The sequence below is a fragment of the Cryptomeria japonica genome, chromosome 11 (assembly GCF_030272615.1).
Source record: "Cryptomeria japonica chromosome 11, Sugi_1.0, whole genome shotgun sequence".
Classification (NCBI taxonomy): domain Eukaryota; kingdom Viridiplantae; phylum Streptophyta; class Pinopsida; order Cupressales; family Cupressaceae; genus Cryptomeria; species Cryptomeria japonica.
This window is the reverse complement of record NC_081415.1, coordinates 523,691,817-523,709,259: the sequence shown is the minus strand read 5'-3', so window position 1 is coordinate 523,709,259 and position 17,443 is coordinate 523,691,817. Positions and strand designations below refer to the sequence as shown.

Sequence of the window (17,443 nt, the reverse complement as noted above, 5' to 3'; positions counted from 1 at the left end):
TTGCCTGTACAAACAATCATAGATCACTTTCGGAAATTATGAACTAAGAAATAGCATCTCCTTAAGGCATGGTTCAATTCCATTGAAGCACAAAAAACCTTTCTTCTTCACACTTCTTCTTCGCCTTCAAAACATGTACACATTTAGCGCACATGCACACTCACACTCATCCACACACCATACTCAAATATAAAATTATTACAGTTATTTATACATGACATCAACCTTGGATAAATCATCAAGGTCGTCTCAACACTCACCACCTGATTAAAAAAAATACAACCACACTCGATACAATATTACATGCGAACCAAGCAATGTTGGTCAAGACATAGCACAAACCCAAATCTTTCTCCTCGAAGATGTTAAACCTCCAAGAATTATGCCTTGAACATCTGCAACATGTTACAAGCATCCGATCGGCCAAGAACATGAAGCACACCAATGTATCGAAAAAACATCAATTACGAGCTCAACAATCAATGCGGATCACCAACAAAAAAGAACATGATCCAAAAACATCCACAAGCATCATGAGTTACCATAGCAACATCTACACCAACATGATGCTTGTGGATGTTTTTGGATCATGTTCTTTTTGTAACTATCCATGGTGAAGATAGCAAGGCTACCCTCTTTTGTAAAGAATGTTGATAAGAGAATTAAGCTAGAAATGCATAGAAAGTGAGAAAGATTCGCTTATAAACTGAGATAGGGATATAGGATGAAGCTGCGGACCTGGAATTAGCAATAAAATGTCGATACGGCGCCGTCCTGCAAATTTGAGTAAAAGTTGACGGGACGATGGCGCCCGGCGTGCACACGGTCCTCCGAAAAATCCGCGAAACGAAGGGGGATCTGTTTGTCTCTGCACAAGGATTCCAGATCTTCAATTTCAGCCGCGTACCTGCAACCTACACACAGAAAAGCGAAGACGATTGGAGGGTTAGGGATTAGGGTTTGCCTTTAGGTCAAACCCCGGTTTTGGAATTAACCAAGAAATGAGAAATTGCTGTAAATGTAAATGATTGTAATGTAAAACAAGTACTAATACCTTGTTGTAAGGATGTTTGTATCCTTATGTGCGAAGGTATAGATGTTGTTGATTGTTGTATGTAGTATGTAGTAAATGATCTCCTCTTCAATGGTTGAATCCTTGTCTTGAATGCAACACTTAGCCTTGAATGGAGACTTGGAATGATCAATAGCTTGAAGGAATGCTTGAATGCTTGAATGCTTGAATGTTTGAGTATCGTTTCCACGCTTGTACATATATGTCCTTCTTCTTTTCATCCTTTCAAATGGGAGAGAAAAATGTAGTTTATATACTTGCCAATTAGGGTTAATAGACTGATTTTCCCGACCTTAGGCCGACCAGGAAAGATAATTTCCAATTTGCAAACAAAAAGACCCGAAGTCCCATAGGAGACCGGGCCCAAAATAGGGCCAGGGACCAGGGCGCTCTGGTCCCACCTCCCGGGACAGCAGGGCGCAAAGGAGGTTCAGGCCAGGGTGCTTGAAAAATGCAGTTTTTGGTGTCGTGGACAAGTTTCGGGGTCTCCATTCAGGTTTCGTGTTGCATCGCCATCGTGAAGACCGAAATGTACTCGAAATTGCAAGTGTCGCAATTTTAGGATGCTACATTTAGCCCCCACTTTAGCGGGAGTATGTATGCTCATACTTCCGGTAAAGTACAAGGAAACAACATTGAAAGACTTTCACCACGTCAAGGAGGCAAGATACACCAAGCCCCCAGTGGACTAAGGATCTTACGACTTCGATTGACAAAGTAAAAGGGAAGATCATGAGGGAGAACCATGACTGTCAGTAGTAAGGTTCCCTCACTATGAGTCATGTAAGAGAAATACCAAAAATTTTCAAGGCAAAGCTAAATTCGCCAAGAAATTTTCAAGTATCTTAAAGGGATAGACAGGGTGTATGGCCCCCTACGTTAAAGCGATCGCACACGCCTCAACGGGGGTGATTGCTTTAACGTAGTGATACACATAAGAAATGAGAAAGAAAGGAGCACGTTATCACAAAGATTTAGCCCCCAAGTGTGAGATAAACCCAAGGATAATAGACACAAAACACAAAGCACAAGGTGACTTTGCTTTCCTCGGGGTCAGTATGCTGTATGATAAGTCATGTATATATATCATATGTATGTATGCATAATTGTTCTTCATTCCCTAATCAAGGAAGGTCACCTAGAAGAAGGGAACACATGTGTCTTTTGAGTCAACATGAGAGAGACCAAAAGAGATCTCAATGCTTTGCATCGTCCTCAAGTAGACAACACTAAGGACAACAAATAGAAGAATGAGAATAACACATAGAAGAAGTAACAAAAGAGAGGAGGAGAGAATCTGCTATGCTAATGTAACTAGTCTAGCACGTCATCTACCCCCCGATCTTGCTGATCAATGTTTCAGGAAGGCAGGGAACACGCTAGAGGAGGAACATCCAACACAGCAGATGGAGCTATCACAAGATCCAAACAAGGGCTATGTTCATGTCTCGAGCCACGTTGTTCTTGTCTAGGAGCTAGGATAAGTGCTTTAGAAAATTCATTAGATAAATGGTTATCAATATCAACAAGTTCATATTCACTATCAGAAGCAAGAGGAGTAACATGTTCATCACGAATAACATTTTCATCTATAGCATCATCAAGATTTATAAAAATAGGATCTTTAACCCGTACAAGATCAAGACCATCATGCATCTTATGTTTAGGAGATTTTGGAGAAAATAGAATAATGCTTGTTGAAGGTGTTCTTGGAGATTGCGAAGTTTGAGAAGTAGCTGCTTGAGCCCTAAGACGACGCTTTCGTCGGCGTTCACGTGTAGAACGATTTTGTCTAGTCTTAGTAGGAAGTGAAGAAGATTGAGGAGGAGGAATGTTCTCATCCTTATCACTTGGGTGTTTAGGTTGTGGTCTCTTAGGCTGGATAATAGGAGAAGAAGAAGGTCTCTTCTCTCTATAGAAGGAAGGAGGAGGAACTGCTCCATATAAAGGAGGAATTTTTGGTTTAGGAAGGAGACCAAGTCCATCATGACGAGGAGGTATAGGTATACTTTTAGAAGGTTTATTAGGCATAGACATAGTCACATCCATGGGGATGGGTTGGGAATCTTCTTGAGGAAAGACATTAGTTTTATCTTTCAAAGGAAGAACTTCCTTCTCAAGAACGATAGGAATGTCAAGTTTGGGTGTTCTAGGTTCACTTAAAGATAGGATCACATCTGTTTTCCACTTTTGATAAGATTTGAAAAGATGATCACTTCGCGGAGGAAGAGATTGGAATTGTTTAGGCCAAAAGTAATCAATAGGAACACTAGAAGTTCTTTTAGCTGGTTTAAAGAGACTATGATTGACAGTAACAACTTCACCATTATGGGGAAATTTCAAACACTTATGAATAGGAGAAGCAATAGCTTTCATGGAAGATAGCCAAGGATAGCCAAGCTTCACACGAAATTGTTCGGACGAAGGAATAATAGCAAAGCTCACATCAAGGGATTTGTTATGGACCTCAATAGGCAATATAATAGAACCAATTGCAAGAGAAGAAAATGCATCAAATAATTTCACAATCACATCTGTTTTGTCATAGATCACTTGATTCAATTGCAAAGTAAAAAGAAATTCTTCAGTAATAACATTAACCATGCACGAAGGATCAATAAGCACTCCACGACAAGGTGTATTCTTGACTTTTGCAACTATGTATAAAGGACCATCAGGTGCACTGATAGTTTCACTAGAATCAAATGTGATGGAAGGTTCTTTAGGGTTTTCTTGCTGCCTATAAAGTTAATCACATTCGGAGTCATAGACACAAGACCATTAGATGAGAGAGAGGAATCATTAGCCTCAATCGCATTAGAGGTATGAGAAGGTAGTGGATCAGTAAAGATCTTAAGATTTTGGTTAGGAGGAGCTACAGATGTGTTGCCTTTATCATTCACTCCTGAAACAGAGATAGTATTATTATCAATCAAATCTTGAATTTTACCCTTTAAAGAAAAACATTTTTCAATATCATGCCCAGGCTGACGATGAAATTGACAAAAAGCTTTGTTATCAAAATAAGGTGAAGTAATCTTTGCAGGATCAATTTGTCTTATAGGAGGAAGAGTAAGCACATTTTGTTCCAATAACTTATTCATAATACTATGCAATGATTCATTCAAAGGAGTATACTTTCTTTCTTTCTTGAAAAACTTAGAAATAGGAGGCACACCTGATGCTGCATTCACATTGTTGTTGATGATGTTTTCATTGAATTTGATAGAATCTCTGTTCAGTTTAAACTTTCCAAATGGTTGTTGACTGCTATCACCCTTATCACTCGGAGCCATAGGATGTGTTTGTTCCATTTGACTCACAGTCAGTTGATAATTGTGAAGAGTTGCACACAACTGTTGGAAAGAAGTAAACTCAGAAAACAGAAGTTTGTCTCGAATATCTTTTTGTAAATTAGAAATAAAGATTCTTTGAATATCATTGTCAGGCACTGGAAAAGAAATTTGAGCATACAAATGCTTATATCTACCAATGAAATCAGTCACTTTTTCTTTAACACCTTGTTTACAATGCATTAAATTAATCAAAGTAACCTTAGGACTTATATTGTTTTGAAATTGTTGAATGAAAGCATTTGCAAGTTGTTCGAAAGAAGTAATAGAATAAGAAGGCAACGAGCAATACCATTGTAGGGCTTTATCTCTTAATGTTCTAGTAAATAGTTTCGCAAGCAACCTTTGGTCATAAGCAAAATCAGTACATATTGTTTGAAAAGTCTTAACATGTGTTAGAGGATCACCTTTACCATTATAAAGCTCCAAATGCGGGATTTCAACATGTTTAGGAGGGATAGCTCGGACAATGTCAAGAGAAAGTGGGGTCGCAACATCAAATGTGGGCACACTAAACTTAGATTGATTCATAGAGGCAATTTGTTGCTGTAAAGAAGAGATAGTTTGTGCAAGATTGTTAATGGTCGCTTCAGTCGAAGAATTCATATTAGACGTGTTAGATTGAGATGGAGGTGTTATGTTATTGAAAGAAGGTAAAGAGTAAGGTGGCGGGACACTATGATAGTTAGTCATAGGAGAGGATTGGACAAGAGGAACACTACAAGGAGGAATGGAATGGTTGAATGAATTGCCCCCTTGCGTCATGTTCATTTGTGGAGATGTAATAGGAACACTCATTAAAGGAATGAATGAAGAAGTCGTATTGAATGAAGGAAGAGGGTTAATTGAAGAAGAAGGGTTGCCCCCATGACTGGTGATCATAGGAGGAATGTCTTGTATAGAAGTAGTCATTATGTTTGATGTAAAGGTAGGTATGCTAACAATAGAAGTTGTCAAAGGAATAGAATGATTAACTTGTGTAGGAGGTTGTGTATAACCTAAAGTTTCGGCACAACTCTTCATAGGCATCACATTCAAATCCACAATGTGTGCAATACCACGCAAAATATCAATTCCATTCTTATCACTTTGAAGCATATGTTTTAGACCCTCAATTAAAGGAAGAGCTTGACTATCGGGGTATTCTTGAGACATCCATTGTCGAAAATCGTCAAATTGATTATCCAATTTCGAAAGTTGTTCTACAGAAACCTCATGGAGAGCTTCTTCATCATTAGGAGGATTAGAGGAATTACCCATGTCCTCGTTAAAAAGGCTATTCAAATTAGGTTCCATCTCCTCGGTAATTAAACCTCAGAAAGACTTAATTCTACGGCTTCGTCTAACGGGAATAGTGTAAGTAGGGCTTATTGTTGTAAAACTCATGCACTAGAGAGGGAGAGAAAATTTTGAATTTAGAGGTAGCAATTTTCAGTAAAATCAGCCAATCTTCTAGATTTAAGCTGTTAAATGCAATCACGACAGTCTCCCGAAATTTCGGAAAAAATGTCCGGGACCGTGGCGCTCGGAGTGCACACGGTCCTTGCAACTTTTTTCAAAATTTGCAGGGATGAAAGGTATGATGATTTTAGAGCTAATCTGAAAAAATTGAGTGATTTTACGATCTGTAGATAGGCCAAATTAAAGTTGCAATCTCAAGATTGAACCCTACCAAGATTGTCGAAAAATGCAAAATTTGAATTTTGAAAAAGACAGGGAAACTGAAATTTTGAATTTTATGATTTTAGAGGGAATGTCAAAAGCAATGCAAGTTTTGAATTTCAAAAGTTGACTCAATTTCACGCAAAATTCAATTTTGAAAGTGGAAATCAAAGTTGTTGTAATTAAGCACTTAATTTCAAAAGTCACAAATTGCAAGAATTTGAATAAAGCACTGAAATTTCGAATGAATGCAAACACACTTTTCAGATTTAAGACAGTAAGAACACAATTTTGACACAAAATTTCAATTTCAACAATTTTTGAATGATTAGAAGCCCTAAACCAAGCAATCACAAGACCAACTTTGACTGTAATTTTGAAAGTGTTATAATTGATAAAATCAGCCAAAATTCTGGATTTTAGTAGAAAAATACAGTAAGATCTAGCTCCCGAAATTTCGAAAAAAATGTTGGGGATGATGGCGCTCGGAGTGCACACGGTCCTCGCAACTTTTTTCCAAATTTTCAGGGATGAAAGATATTGTGATTTTATTGTGGAATCCAAAGTTACAGCTGATTTGGAGATGTTTTGATCAGTGAAATTGTCGGATAAAAGTTGAATCAAGAGGGTTTCAAAAATTAGGGTTTTAACACTTAACCACTTAATTTTCAAAATTAAAGCACAAATATGAATTGATAATTTGTAATAGAAGGGCAGATCTGAAACAAGCATTAACAATTAAATATTTCACAAGTTCAATTACTAAAAAGAAATTTTAGGGTTTTTATGCAATCAACCTCTAAAATTTTGCAAAAGATCAAACATGGAAATGTAATCAAGGAATCCAATTTTCAGATCTAACCATGAATAATCAGAAAGGATTTTCACGTCGGGTTCACCAAAATGTAAAGCGGAAAATCGGTCGAACCCTAGTTGCTCTCCCCTCTTCCAACTCCAAGGAGAGAGAAGGGAGGTCACTAGGGTTGATGGTTTTCACTTAGGGAGACTTTACATTCAAAAGAGGGGTTGAAACCCACAAGATCCAATCCCACACAATGCAAGATTGGATGCTAAATGCGTTTCAAGGGTTAAGACAGCAAGGCTACCCTCTTTTGTAAAGAATGTTGATAAGAGAATTAAGCTAGGAATGCATAGAAAGTGAGAAAGATTCGCTTATAAACTGAAATAGGGATATAGGATGAAGCTGCGGACCTGGAATTAGCAGTAAAATGTCGATACGGCGCTGTCCTGCAAATTTGAGCAAAAGTTGATGGGACGATGGCGCCCGGTGTGCACACGGTCCTCCGAAAAATCCGCGAAACGAAGGGGGATCTGTTCGTCTCTGCACAAGGATTTCAGATCTTCAATTTCAGCCGCGTACCTGCAACCTACACACAGAAAAGCGAAGACGATTGGGGGGTTAGGGATTAGGGGTTTGCCTTTAGGTCAAACCCCGGTTTTGGAATTAACCAAGAAATGAGAAATTGTTGTAAATGTAAATGATTGTAATGTAAAACAAGTACTAATACCTTGTTGTAAGGATGTTTGTATCCTTTTGTACGAAGGTATAGATGTTGTTGATTGTTGTATGTAGTATGTAGTAAATGATCTCCTCTTCAATGGTTGAATCCTTGTCTTGAATGCAACACTTAGCCTTGAATGGAGACTTGGAATGATCAATAGCTTGAAGGAATGCTTGAATGCTTGAATGCTTGAATGTTTGAGTATCGTTTCCACGCTTGTACATATATGTCCTTCTTCTTTTCATCCTTTCAAATGGGAGAGAAAAATGTAGTTTATATACTTGCCAATTAGGGTTAATAGACTGATTTTCCTGACCTTAGGCCGACCAGGAAAGATAATTTCCAATTTGCAAACAAAAAGACCCGAAGTCCCATAGGAGACCGGGCCCAAAATAGGGCCAGGGACCAGGGCGCTGGGCGCCATGGTCCTGGGGGACCAGGGCGCTGGGCGCTCTGGTCCCACCTCCCGGGACAGCAGGGCACAAAGGAGGTTCAGGCCAGGGTGCTTGAAAAATGCAGTTTTTGGTGTCGTGGACAAGTTTCGGGGTCTCCATTCAGGTTTCATGTTGCATCGCCATCGTGAAGACCGAAATGCAGTCGAAATTACAAGTGTCGCAATTTTAGGACGCTACAGTAGCTACCACAATTGAATGCATTGCACATTTGAGTTATATTGTAAGACAAAATTTTCCATGTCACTTTGATTACAATCCAATTCATTGCATATTTCTGAGTTTTGCAAATTCCCTTTGCACATTTCTTAGGTAACTATTTCTTTGCAATATGTATGTATGTTATACATATGCATATGTATGTATATGTGCAATTCTATGTACATATGCATATGTATGTGGCTAGATATGTATATGTATGTATTTATGCATTCAATAATGTATGGATGATTTGTTGTTACAACGTTACGCTACCCTCGAATATTGCTATTTTTTGCAAGCATGCTAGAGCATCGAGGGAAGAACCATACTTGTGGAAGATCATCATATCAATGTAAATGTGTTTATTAACACACTTCAATTATTTGGAGATTATGCCTTTAATGCTTACATTTTATATTAATTTGTGTAGATATCTTAGGTAGTTGTGCATTTCTTATTAAATGTGTTTCTTACACACCTTAGTTTGTTTTGCATTTTGTTGTGATTCTTATGGCAGGCAATGATCTAGGACTCACTATGTCAAAGACAACAAGCATGCCTCTCAGGGAAAGTCCATATGACTTTACTTTGGCAATGATCTAGTAGACAATGCAATTTGTGAATTGTTTATGTTTCAATTTCTGAATTGTTTGTGTTTCAATTTGTTTTAATTTCTCACTTAGTTCATATGTTTCAATCTTCTCTTTGTTGGAATTGTACTTTCACAATGATCTAGTAGACAATGCAATTTTTGATTTGTTTATGTTTCAAATTCAGAATTTTTTTTTTAATTTGTTTAAATTCCTCACTTAGTTCATATGTTTCAATCTTCTCTTTTTTTGATTTGTACTTTGGAAATGATCTAGTAGACAATGCAATTTCTTATTTGTTTGTGTTTCAATTTCTGAATTGTTTGTGTTTCAATGATCAAATGGAAGTGCCCTATTTGAGGAAAAGAACCAGACAAAGAATTGTTTTATATTTCCTTAAAAGATGTCTTGTTAGATACTGCCAAGAATGATAACTTGGCAGCTAACAAGATATCTTTTAAGGCAGTAGAAAATAGTTCTTTGTTTGGTGCCTTTTTACAAATGGGACACTTCCTTTTATCATTTCGAGGCAATGACATAGTAGACATATTACACATTGCAATTTATATATGATGACTGCAATTTGAATACTTATAATATGATGACTACAACTTGAATATTTATAAGTCTTCAAATTTCTCACTATCAAAAGAGGACAAACAGTGGCAGGTGAATAATCAAATGCCATTGATATGGCCTTTTTGGTAGTGAGTAATTTGAACACTTATGTGGCTTTTTTTGATAGTGAGAAATATACGAGATCAATTCAACTGATATATGAGAAATATCACATCATAGAAAACAAACATATCAGATTTACAACAACACCATCAATTCATTGGAATGTCCATATGATATATGTGAAAACAATAGAGTTCTGAACACATTACAAAATATGGTAGTATGTCATTCTATAATCACATCATAGTTATATTGAAACTCAAAATCTGCTCTCCATTTGGGTATTAATCACATCACGGCTATATCAATTCTCCATTTGGGTATTAAATGGAGGAGGTGTGACAAATCCAACCCCAACGGACTGTGGCCTACTAGGGTCTGGCCCACCAAAATTGTTTTCTTCGCTGTGAGGGGTGTGTAAGCAACTTGCTATTTGAGCAAGGAATGCCTGGTTTACACCTGAAGTAAGTTGCATGGTGTCTGAGGGTCCAGGTGCAGTCCCAACCTACATAGTATTAATAGCTGCAAAGGCTGGGGACAAGAGGTTCATCATTTCCATAAGAATTGGGTGTCAGATGGGTAGAGGTTCTGCGACTGTGGCAACATCTTTTATCCTCTTCGCACGCTTGGCTGCCTTTTCAACTTTCATCCTCTCCTTCTCAAGCTTTGCTTCTGCATCTTTGTTTGCCTTGTCTTGTCTTCGAATGAACTTGTTTGCCTTTTCAACTTTCATCCTCTCCTTCTCAAGCTTTGCTTCTGCAACTCTCATTCCACAATTCCTCCCAGCTTGCACACCAGTCTCATCACAATTCCAAATCTGACTACTACCACAGTGATTGAGGTTGTACATTAACTCCAAGTTGTCATAGAAAGAGGCAACAATAGAAGGTCGAAGCATAATAGCCCTATCAAAGTCCACTCCTTCTGCTATTCTCATCGTCAAATCAGGGTGCCTTCATCTAAAACCTGCCCACCATGACCTCCCTGACATCTCATTTTTGAATGGATTAGGCCTATTCTCAGTAATTTGTGCAACAATTGATTGAAGTTGACTGATTTGGAGACCGCGACCAATTTCAGCCATGTCTTTGCACCATTGAACAACTGCATCCTCCTCCTCTACTGATAAAATGGTGCATGGACCTCTCACAGTCGTAGTTGTAGTTCCCATCAACCATGCCCTCAAAGAAGCAATGGGGATACCATATTTGATTGATGTGCCTCTAAGAGACATGTGCTTGTCTTCTATGCATGAAATTGCCTCTTTCATGTTAGATATGCTCCATTTTGGTTTAGGATCCTTTGAGGCCACCTCTACTTGTGGTGTTTGTGGAATACAATTAGAATCTACGGTAGGATGGTCATGTACAAAAGCAGTATCCACATTAGTTGCATTGTTAGGTGAGTGGTCATCTACAACAGGAGTCAGTGGGTCTTCATTTTGGACAAAATTATCTTCAGTAGGGAAGTGCACCCCATGAGCGACTCTAACTGTTTGATGTCTAACATACCTGTTTCCCTTTCTACCTTGTGCCATTATGTTCAGTGAACCTGCAATAGATCATTTCCATGAAACCCTTAATGTCATTGAAATAAATGATGAAAAACAAATCTATTTGTGTAACTCATCATTGAACAAAATAAAATGGTACTGTGTCTCTATTTCTGTATGCATGAAAATATAGACAATAACCATATAGCCAGAGAACTCAAAAAATCCATGTAGGAGTTCAGTATGTAACTGCGATGTGATTGAAAATTGGATATTGTTGATATTGTATTAGATAGTGAACAATTACATCATTGAACATCTTTCAACAAAAAAAAAATGGTACAGTATAAATATACATACAGAGAGAGATCATTGAAATGAAACCCTCAATGCCATTGAGATAAATGATGAAAAACAAATCTATTTCTGTAACTCAACATTGAACATCTTTCAACAACAAAAAAAAAGCTACCGTATAAATATACATAGAGAAATAGATCATTGAAATGAAACCTTCAATGCCATTGAGATAAATGAAGAAAAACAAATCTATTTCTGTAACTCATCATTGAACAACTTTCAACAAAAAAAATGCTTCCGTATAAATATATATAGAGAGACAGAACATTGAAATGAAACCATCAATGCCATTGAGATAAATTATGAAAAACAAATCTATTTTTGTAACTCATCATTGAACATCTTTCAACAATTAAAAAAAATGCTACCGTATAAATATATATAGAGAGATAGATCATTGAAATGAAACCCTCAATGCCATTGAGATAAATGATGGAAAACAAATCTATTTCTGTAATTCATCATTGAACATCTTTCAACAACAACAAAAAATGCTACCGTATAAATATATAGAGAGAGATAGATCATTGAAATGAAACCCTCAATGCCATTGAGATAAATGATGGAAAACAAATCTATTTTTGTAACTCATCAGTGAACATCTTTCAACAACCAAAAAAATACTACCGTATAAATATATATATAGAGAGACAGATCATTGAAATGAAACCCTCAATGCCATTGAGATAAATGATGGAAAACAAATCTATTTCTGTAACTCATCATTGAACATCATGGGAAACTAGAAAAAATGGTATTGTGTCTCTATTTATGTAGGCATGAAAATATAGACAATAACCATATAGCCAGAGAACTAAAAAAAGCTATGCAGGAGTCCAGTATGTAAATGTGATGTGTGTGTGTGTGTGTGTGTGTGTGTGTGTGTAGACACACACAGACATAGGTACATAACTTGAAACCTTATATAACAAGGAGAAAAACTACAAGCACGAGATGCATGAGTGGAAGATGTAACTGTGATGTGATTAAAAAGTGGTTATTGTTGATATAGTACGAAGATGCAGATTCATTTCTCAAATGAGTAAATGGTTGAATGATGTTGTTGTATTTCTCATATGAAATTTAATGGAAGTACTACATGATATGCTTGATAATATTATTTACAGTGAGTATATTAACAAATTGAAGGTAGAGCAAACAATGAAAATGCCACAAAAAATCTTAATTTCCCTATGTTTTGAGGGCAAAAAAGATAGCGGGAGTTTGTGCAACATGAGCCCATAATGTGTCCGTGGGAAGGATGTTATGGGTGTTCAACATATTTTCTGACCACCCATTTTAAACTCTGCAATAAAAGTTGTTTGGCCTGGTGTATATGTGTGTGTGTGTGTGTGTGTGTGTGTGTGTGTGTGTGTGTGTAGCCAGTATATAGTCACGGTAAGTAATAGTATCAGGCATACACATTGTTGTAATGATAAATAATGAAGGGGTTTCGAACAATTATGAACAATAATCAAATTTTTCCACACTCACTGTAATGATTTTGGCATTATATTTAACAACGCACCCATAAAAAGGAAATGATAAATAATGAAGGGGTTTCAAAGAAAATGAAAAGATATTCAATTGGTTTGAAATGAAATTGTAAACCACATAAAAATAAATCATCAATAGATAAAACATAATGCAGCTACGAAGGAGGTAAACCATCATTGGACATCCAATATGGCTATTAAGTGACTATATTGAAAGAAATGCTAGTTTATATTATTTATAATGACTGTATTGAAAGAAATGCTAGTTTATATTATTTACAGTGACTGTATTGAAATAAATGCCGGTTTATTGAAAACAATATAATTTGAATTTAAAGATTTATAGCATTTAGTTAACAGTATTCATTGAACGTAGGAAATTTAGTTACTTTCTGTGTACCAACCTGAATGCGCGCCCTCGAGTAAGGAATGTGCAGAGGGTATTTGCAGAGCTCATGAATATGCAATGAATTGGATTGTAGTGAAAGTGACACGAAAAATTCTGTCTTATAATATAATACGAATGTGCAATGCATTTGATTGTGGTAGCTAGCTATTTTCAAATTTGAATTTTTGTGGGAAACAATCGGTCATGTCATATTAAATATACAATCCTCCATTACTTCAAATTGTTCAATTTTCTTCCCTGCTTTGAGTGAAACTTGGTTTTTAAAATTGGATTTTATGCAAATTCTTGGATATTGGGGAGCCTTACACTAGTTGTTGCAAATGCAGGTACCAAATGCAGATCCATTTAATGCATGAAGCTGTGAAGTGATATTTGGAAGGAAGTACACTTCAGTGTCTAAGAAGTTTACAATTGATTGTTTTTATGTCATGTAATGCACCAATAGCTGTGCATATGTAATTGTAATTGGACTACATTTGTACTCTTAAGCCACTTGCATAAAGTGGCAAATGTAAACATTAAGTTTAAAAAAAATAAAAATGTTTATTATTTGTGCAAGATGTTTTGTATTAAAATAGGAAATGTAACTTTTTGGTTTTAAACTACTAATTCATTTGTGAACATGTATTGGTGTTAAAATAAATATTTACTCGTATTTTTTTATTTATGTACTGACAATTTTTTTTTTATGTTTTGGGGGGTCAACATGATATTAAGGTGATGGTTATTGGAACTATTTCAGCTATTGGTACTCTTCCCCTAATTGTATTTTTTTAAATATAATGTTTTAAACTAAAGAATACTTACCTATATCCATTTGTTATATATCTATATCTATGAATATCTATAAAATAAAATAAAATAAAATATAAAATATACAATTTCCATCATTATTGCTTCTATATTGGTTAGAATTTGTATGTCATGATCCACCAGCTCTTTGGTCACTATATTTGTTTTAATCAAATATAATCGGATCATTTCCCATATCCTGACAAAACATCTTCTCACGCTTCTTGTAATCATGTGAAATTTCAGTGCCGCTGGTTGAGCAGTACCTGAATTTCCCTGCATGAATGAATGCATGCCAGTTGTAAGTTTAAAGCCTCCAGTCGGGTACCCGCAGTGAAAAGACATTTTCCCACGCGTTGGTAAGTTAAAGGGTCAACAAATTAATTGTTTCACTAAAAAAGATTTGACATACAGTGAAGTTTTTTTAAAGAAAATGGGAGCTGACTCAATCCCCTGTAGTTATAAAAGGGCTCTTCTGTTTAGTTTTGCCACGCGATCCGCGCGCCTGTATAATATCGATTTCCGCATATCGTTGTCACGAATATAATATGGTAACAACTGCAACAGAGGAGCTTTGGAAAATTGGAAGTTGGGGCCCATCTGTATATATGTTTGGGTTATCGGAACAGGTCTCGAACCCCTCACTTGTGTTGCGTTTTCCCATCCGGGTCAAATTTAGGTGTCAGGAAGATCTGACAGTGCTTATGGATTTGTCTGGGTTCGAACCCGGGTCTTCGGTTTTATGGATTCCTACTTTCCTTTATTTAATCTCCCCTCTGGTACGTACAGGGTTTTCCCCTCACATGGGAAGCATGCTTGCATTGGGTAGTTCAAGTCAATGGGCACTGGCGAGCTCGCAGCATTGTGATCGGTCTCTTAAGAGAAATTTTCTCTGCCGCATTGATTACATGAAGTTCTAAATTTCGGCACAATAAGTGGTCTGGCTTCTGTCATTCCCACTCGCGTCACGAGCTTCCTATTTATTTTGAGAATTAGTTTTAATGAGTTTAGTTTATTTTATGGAAGCGAAGTCAGGCGCAACGCGAGATGCGGAAACTAATTAAGAACGGATCAATGTTCAGATTTTAGTGGCATTTTATATTTTTTCAAGATGAAGATTTGAGGCGAGGAATATAAAATATTTCCACCGTCACAGCATGGGCGACTTTTAGTAGTGGGATTATTTTGCTTCAACTCCTCGGAGCTATATCGTCCTCCTCTCTGCCTAAGTTCATTCACAGAAATCTACTGTGGCACTGAACCTTTGTCTTCAGATGGAGCTTGACTTCGATGCTGATTTCGTTAAAGCTGAAGAGGAATCCTTGGGTACTCTGGTTAGAAGGAATTCCAAAGCTGATCGAGGGAGAAATTTGAAGGAAAACGTTGCTAATGATACAGTGAAGCCTGAAATGAACATGGATTTTGTGACATCTGGAGGAGAGAATATTGCTATTAATTCAGCGACTAGTTCACTGGAAAAGGCAGCGAACATGACATGTAAGGGAGAAACGAAAATGAACGCGAATTTTGCCTCGTCTGACGAAGAATCCTCCAGTACTCTGGTTTTAAACACTTCTGAACTTAACACAGGAAGAAATTTGAAGGAAAATGTAACTAATGGTTGCAAGACCATTATCGGCGAAATTGAAGCCGGATTCATTGAAGTTGAAAACAGGGAGGTAAATCTAGGCGGCAAAAGCTTTGAGGCTGAACAATCTCAAGTAACCAAGGTTGAACATTCCGAACGGCATGAAAATAAAGAATATTTTAATGGAGGGTCCAGTGCATATCCTCCCAGCGTGGACCCGTCAAATAAATCTGCAGTCTTGACGGAGATGCCTGTTGATTCGACGCATCTAAAAGCCTCGTTACAATCAAGCGTGTACTATGTGGAGGACACAGGTAATACACATTGCCCATTTCATTTCCTCGTCTTTTATTTTAACCTCGAGTTTTGAACACGAGTACGTACATATTTTCATTTTTCAAAATACTGGAATCGAACTTGACACCTCACAGTAATTGAAGATTAAAATATTGATTATGAAACTTGAATCAGTTGCCTTTACAATGTAATTGTAGCCCTACTAGCGGGCCCAAGCTACACAAACACCGTTTACAGGGATTTGCTTTGGGCTGAATCTCGATAACCCTACTAGAGTTGTTATAAATCTCATGTATATGTCTACCATGACCGATTCGAACTTAAACGTTTGTGGATATGTCACGAGTCTTAAATTGTCTTGTCTTGCTCATCTGTTTCGTATGTATGCGTTGTCATGCCTGATTCAACAAAAATTGTAGGTCTCCAGAAAATATATTCAGATTTCTCATATGGAAAACCCCCAACCCAGTAGCGGGGCAAAGGGGTATTTTTGTGATATGCTTGAAATAGCCCAGACGACCTAGAAATTGTCGTCAGTGTTCAAGGAAGAGTCCACGAGCTGAATTGGGTTTGTAACATTTCAGAAGTGGAAACTGTAGCAGAAACATCAGCTGAGAATTTGCCTACCATACAATGTCCCGAAAAAGTGAAAAATGAATCAGAGGCACATGGTACATTTTGATTCATCAACATATTTTTTCATTTCTAATGCAAAGGTCAAACTACCAGATGCCATAATTTTTGATCGGGGAGATTGATTGCAGCCCCTCTTTCTTATATTGGTGAAATCCCTTAAAATAGTGTTGAGCAATCTGAATATTTATTTTGGTAAAGAAAATTAAGTCTATAGATAAAAAATTAAATTTTTCTATTTTATAATCTGAAATGTACTTTTTGTGAATTTAAAAGTAAGAATTAAGTTGAGACACCTTTTATAACAACATTAATAAATTTTCTTAATTGCTCTTTGACTATTTTTCTTAATAAATTTTTCTATTTGGTCTTTAACTGCTACTCTTAATAGAACTATTAATTAACCTCTTGAAAAAGTGCAAATGAATGGAGATTAGACTGTAAACATTTTTTTTAATAGTAAGCTTGTTTTTAATAATATAATAACAATATAAATATGTTATAAATAGATAACCATTTCTGATGTTTTGATTTTTTATTAACTTTATTTTTCTTTCTATACATAAGTTTAAATGTGCTTATCTCTATCCATCTGTTTAAAAATAAAAATACAAAATAATAAAAAAATAAAGATATACAAGTTCCATCGTTACGGACACAGTTGTTGCTTTTACATTGGTAGGATTTGTATGTCACGATCTACCAGCTTTTTGGTCACCATGTTTGTTCTGGTCAAATATACTCGAGTCATTTCCTATATCCTGACGAAACAGATCAGATTCTCACGTTTCTTGTTAAAATAACGCGAAATTTCAGTGCCGCTTGTTGAGCAATACCAAATT

At 36.5% G+C, this 17,443-nt stretch overlaps 1 protein-coding gene across 9 annotated transcripts in view; it reads left to right on the top strand.

Moving 5' to 3' along the window:
- Positions 1 to 14,562: 14,562 nt before the first annotated feature.
- LOC131035152 (uncharacterized) overlaps positions 14,563 to 17,443 on the top strand; it is a 258,229-nt gene continuing 255,348 nt past the window's right edge. For 3 of the 9 annotated variants that reach the window (XM_057966796.2, XM_057966797.2, XM_057966795.2), the window contains exon 1: positions 14,563 to 15,985. In XM_057966796.2, coding sequence (XP_057822779.2) covers positions 15,358 to 15,985 — 628 coding nt within the window. In that variant the 5' untranslated portion in view covers positions 14,563 to 15,357. Of the gene's footprint in view, positions 15,986 to 16,269; positions 16,640 to 17,443 lie in introns of those variants that run through there. The other 6 variants (XR_009103920.2, XM_057966792.2, XM_057966790.2 and 3 more) reach the window with 4 other exon arrangements.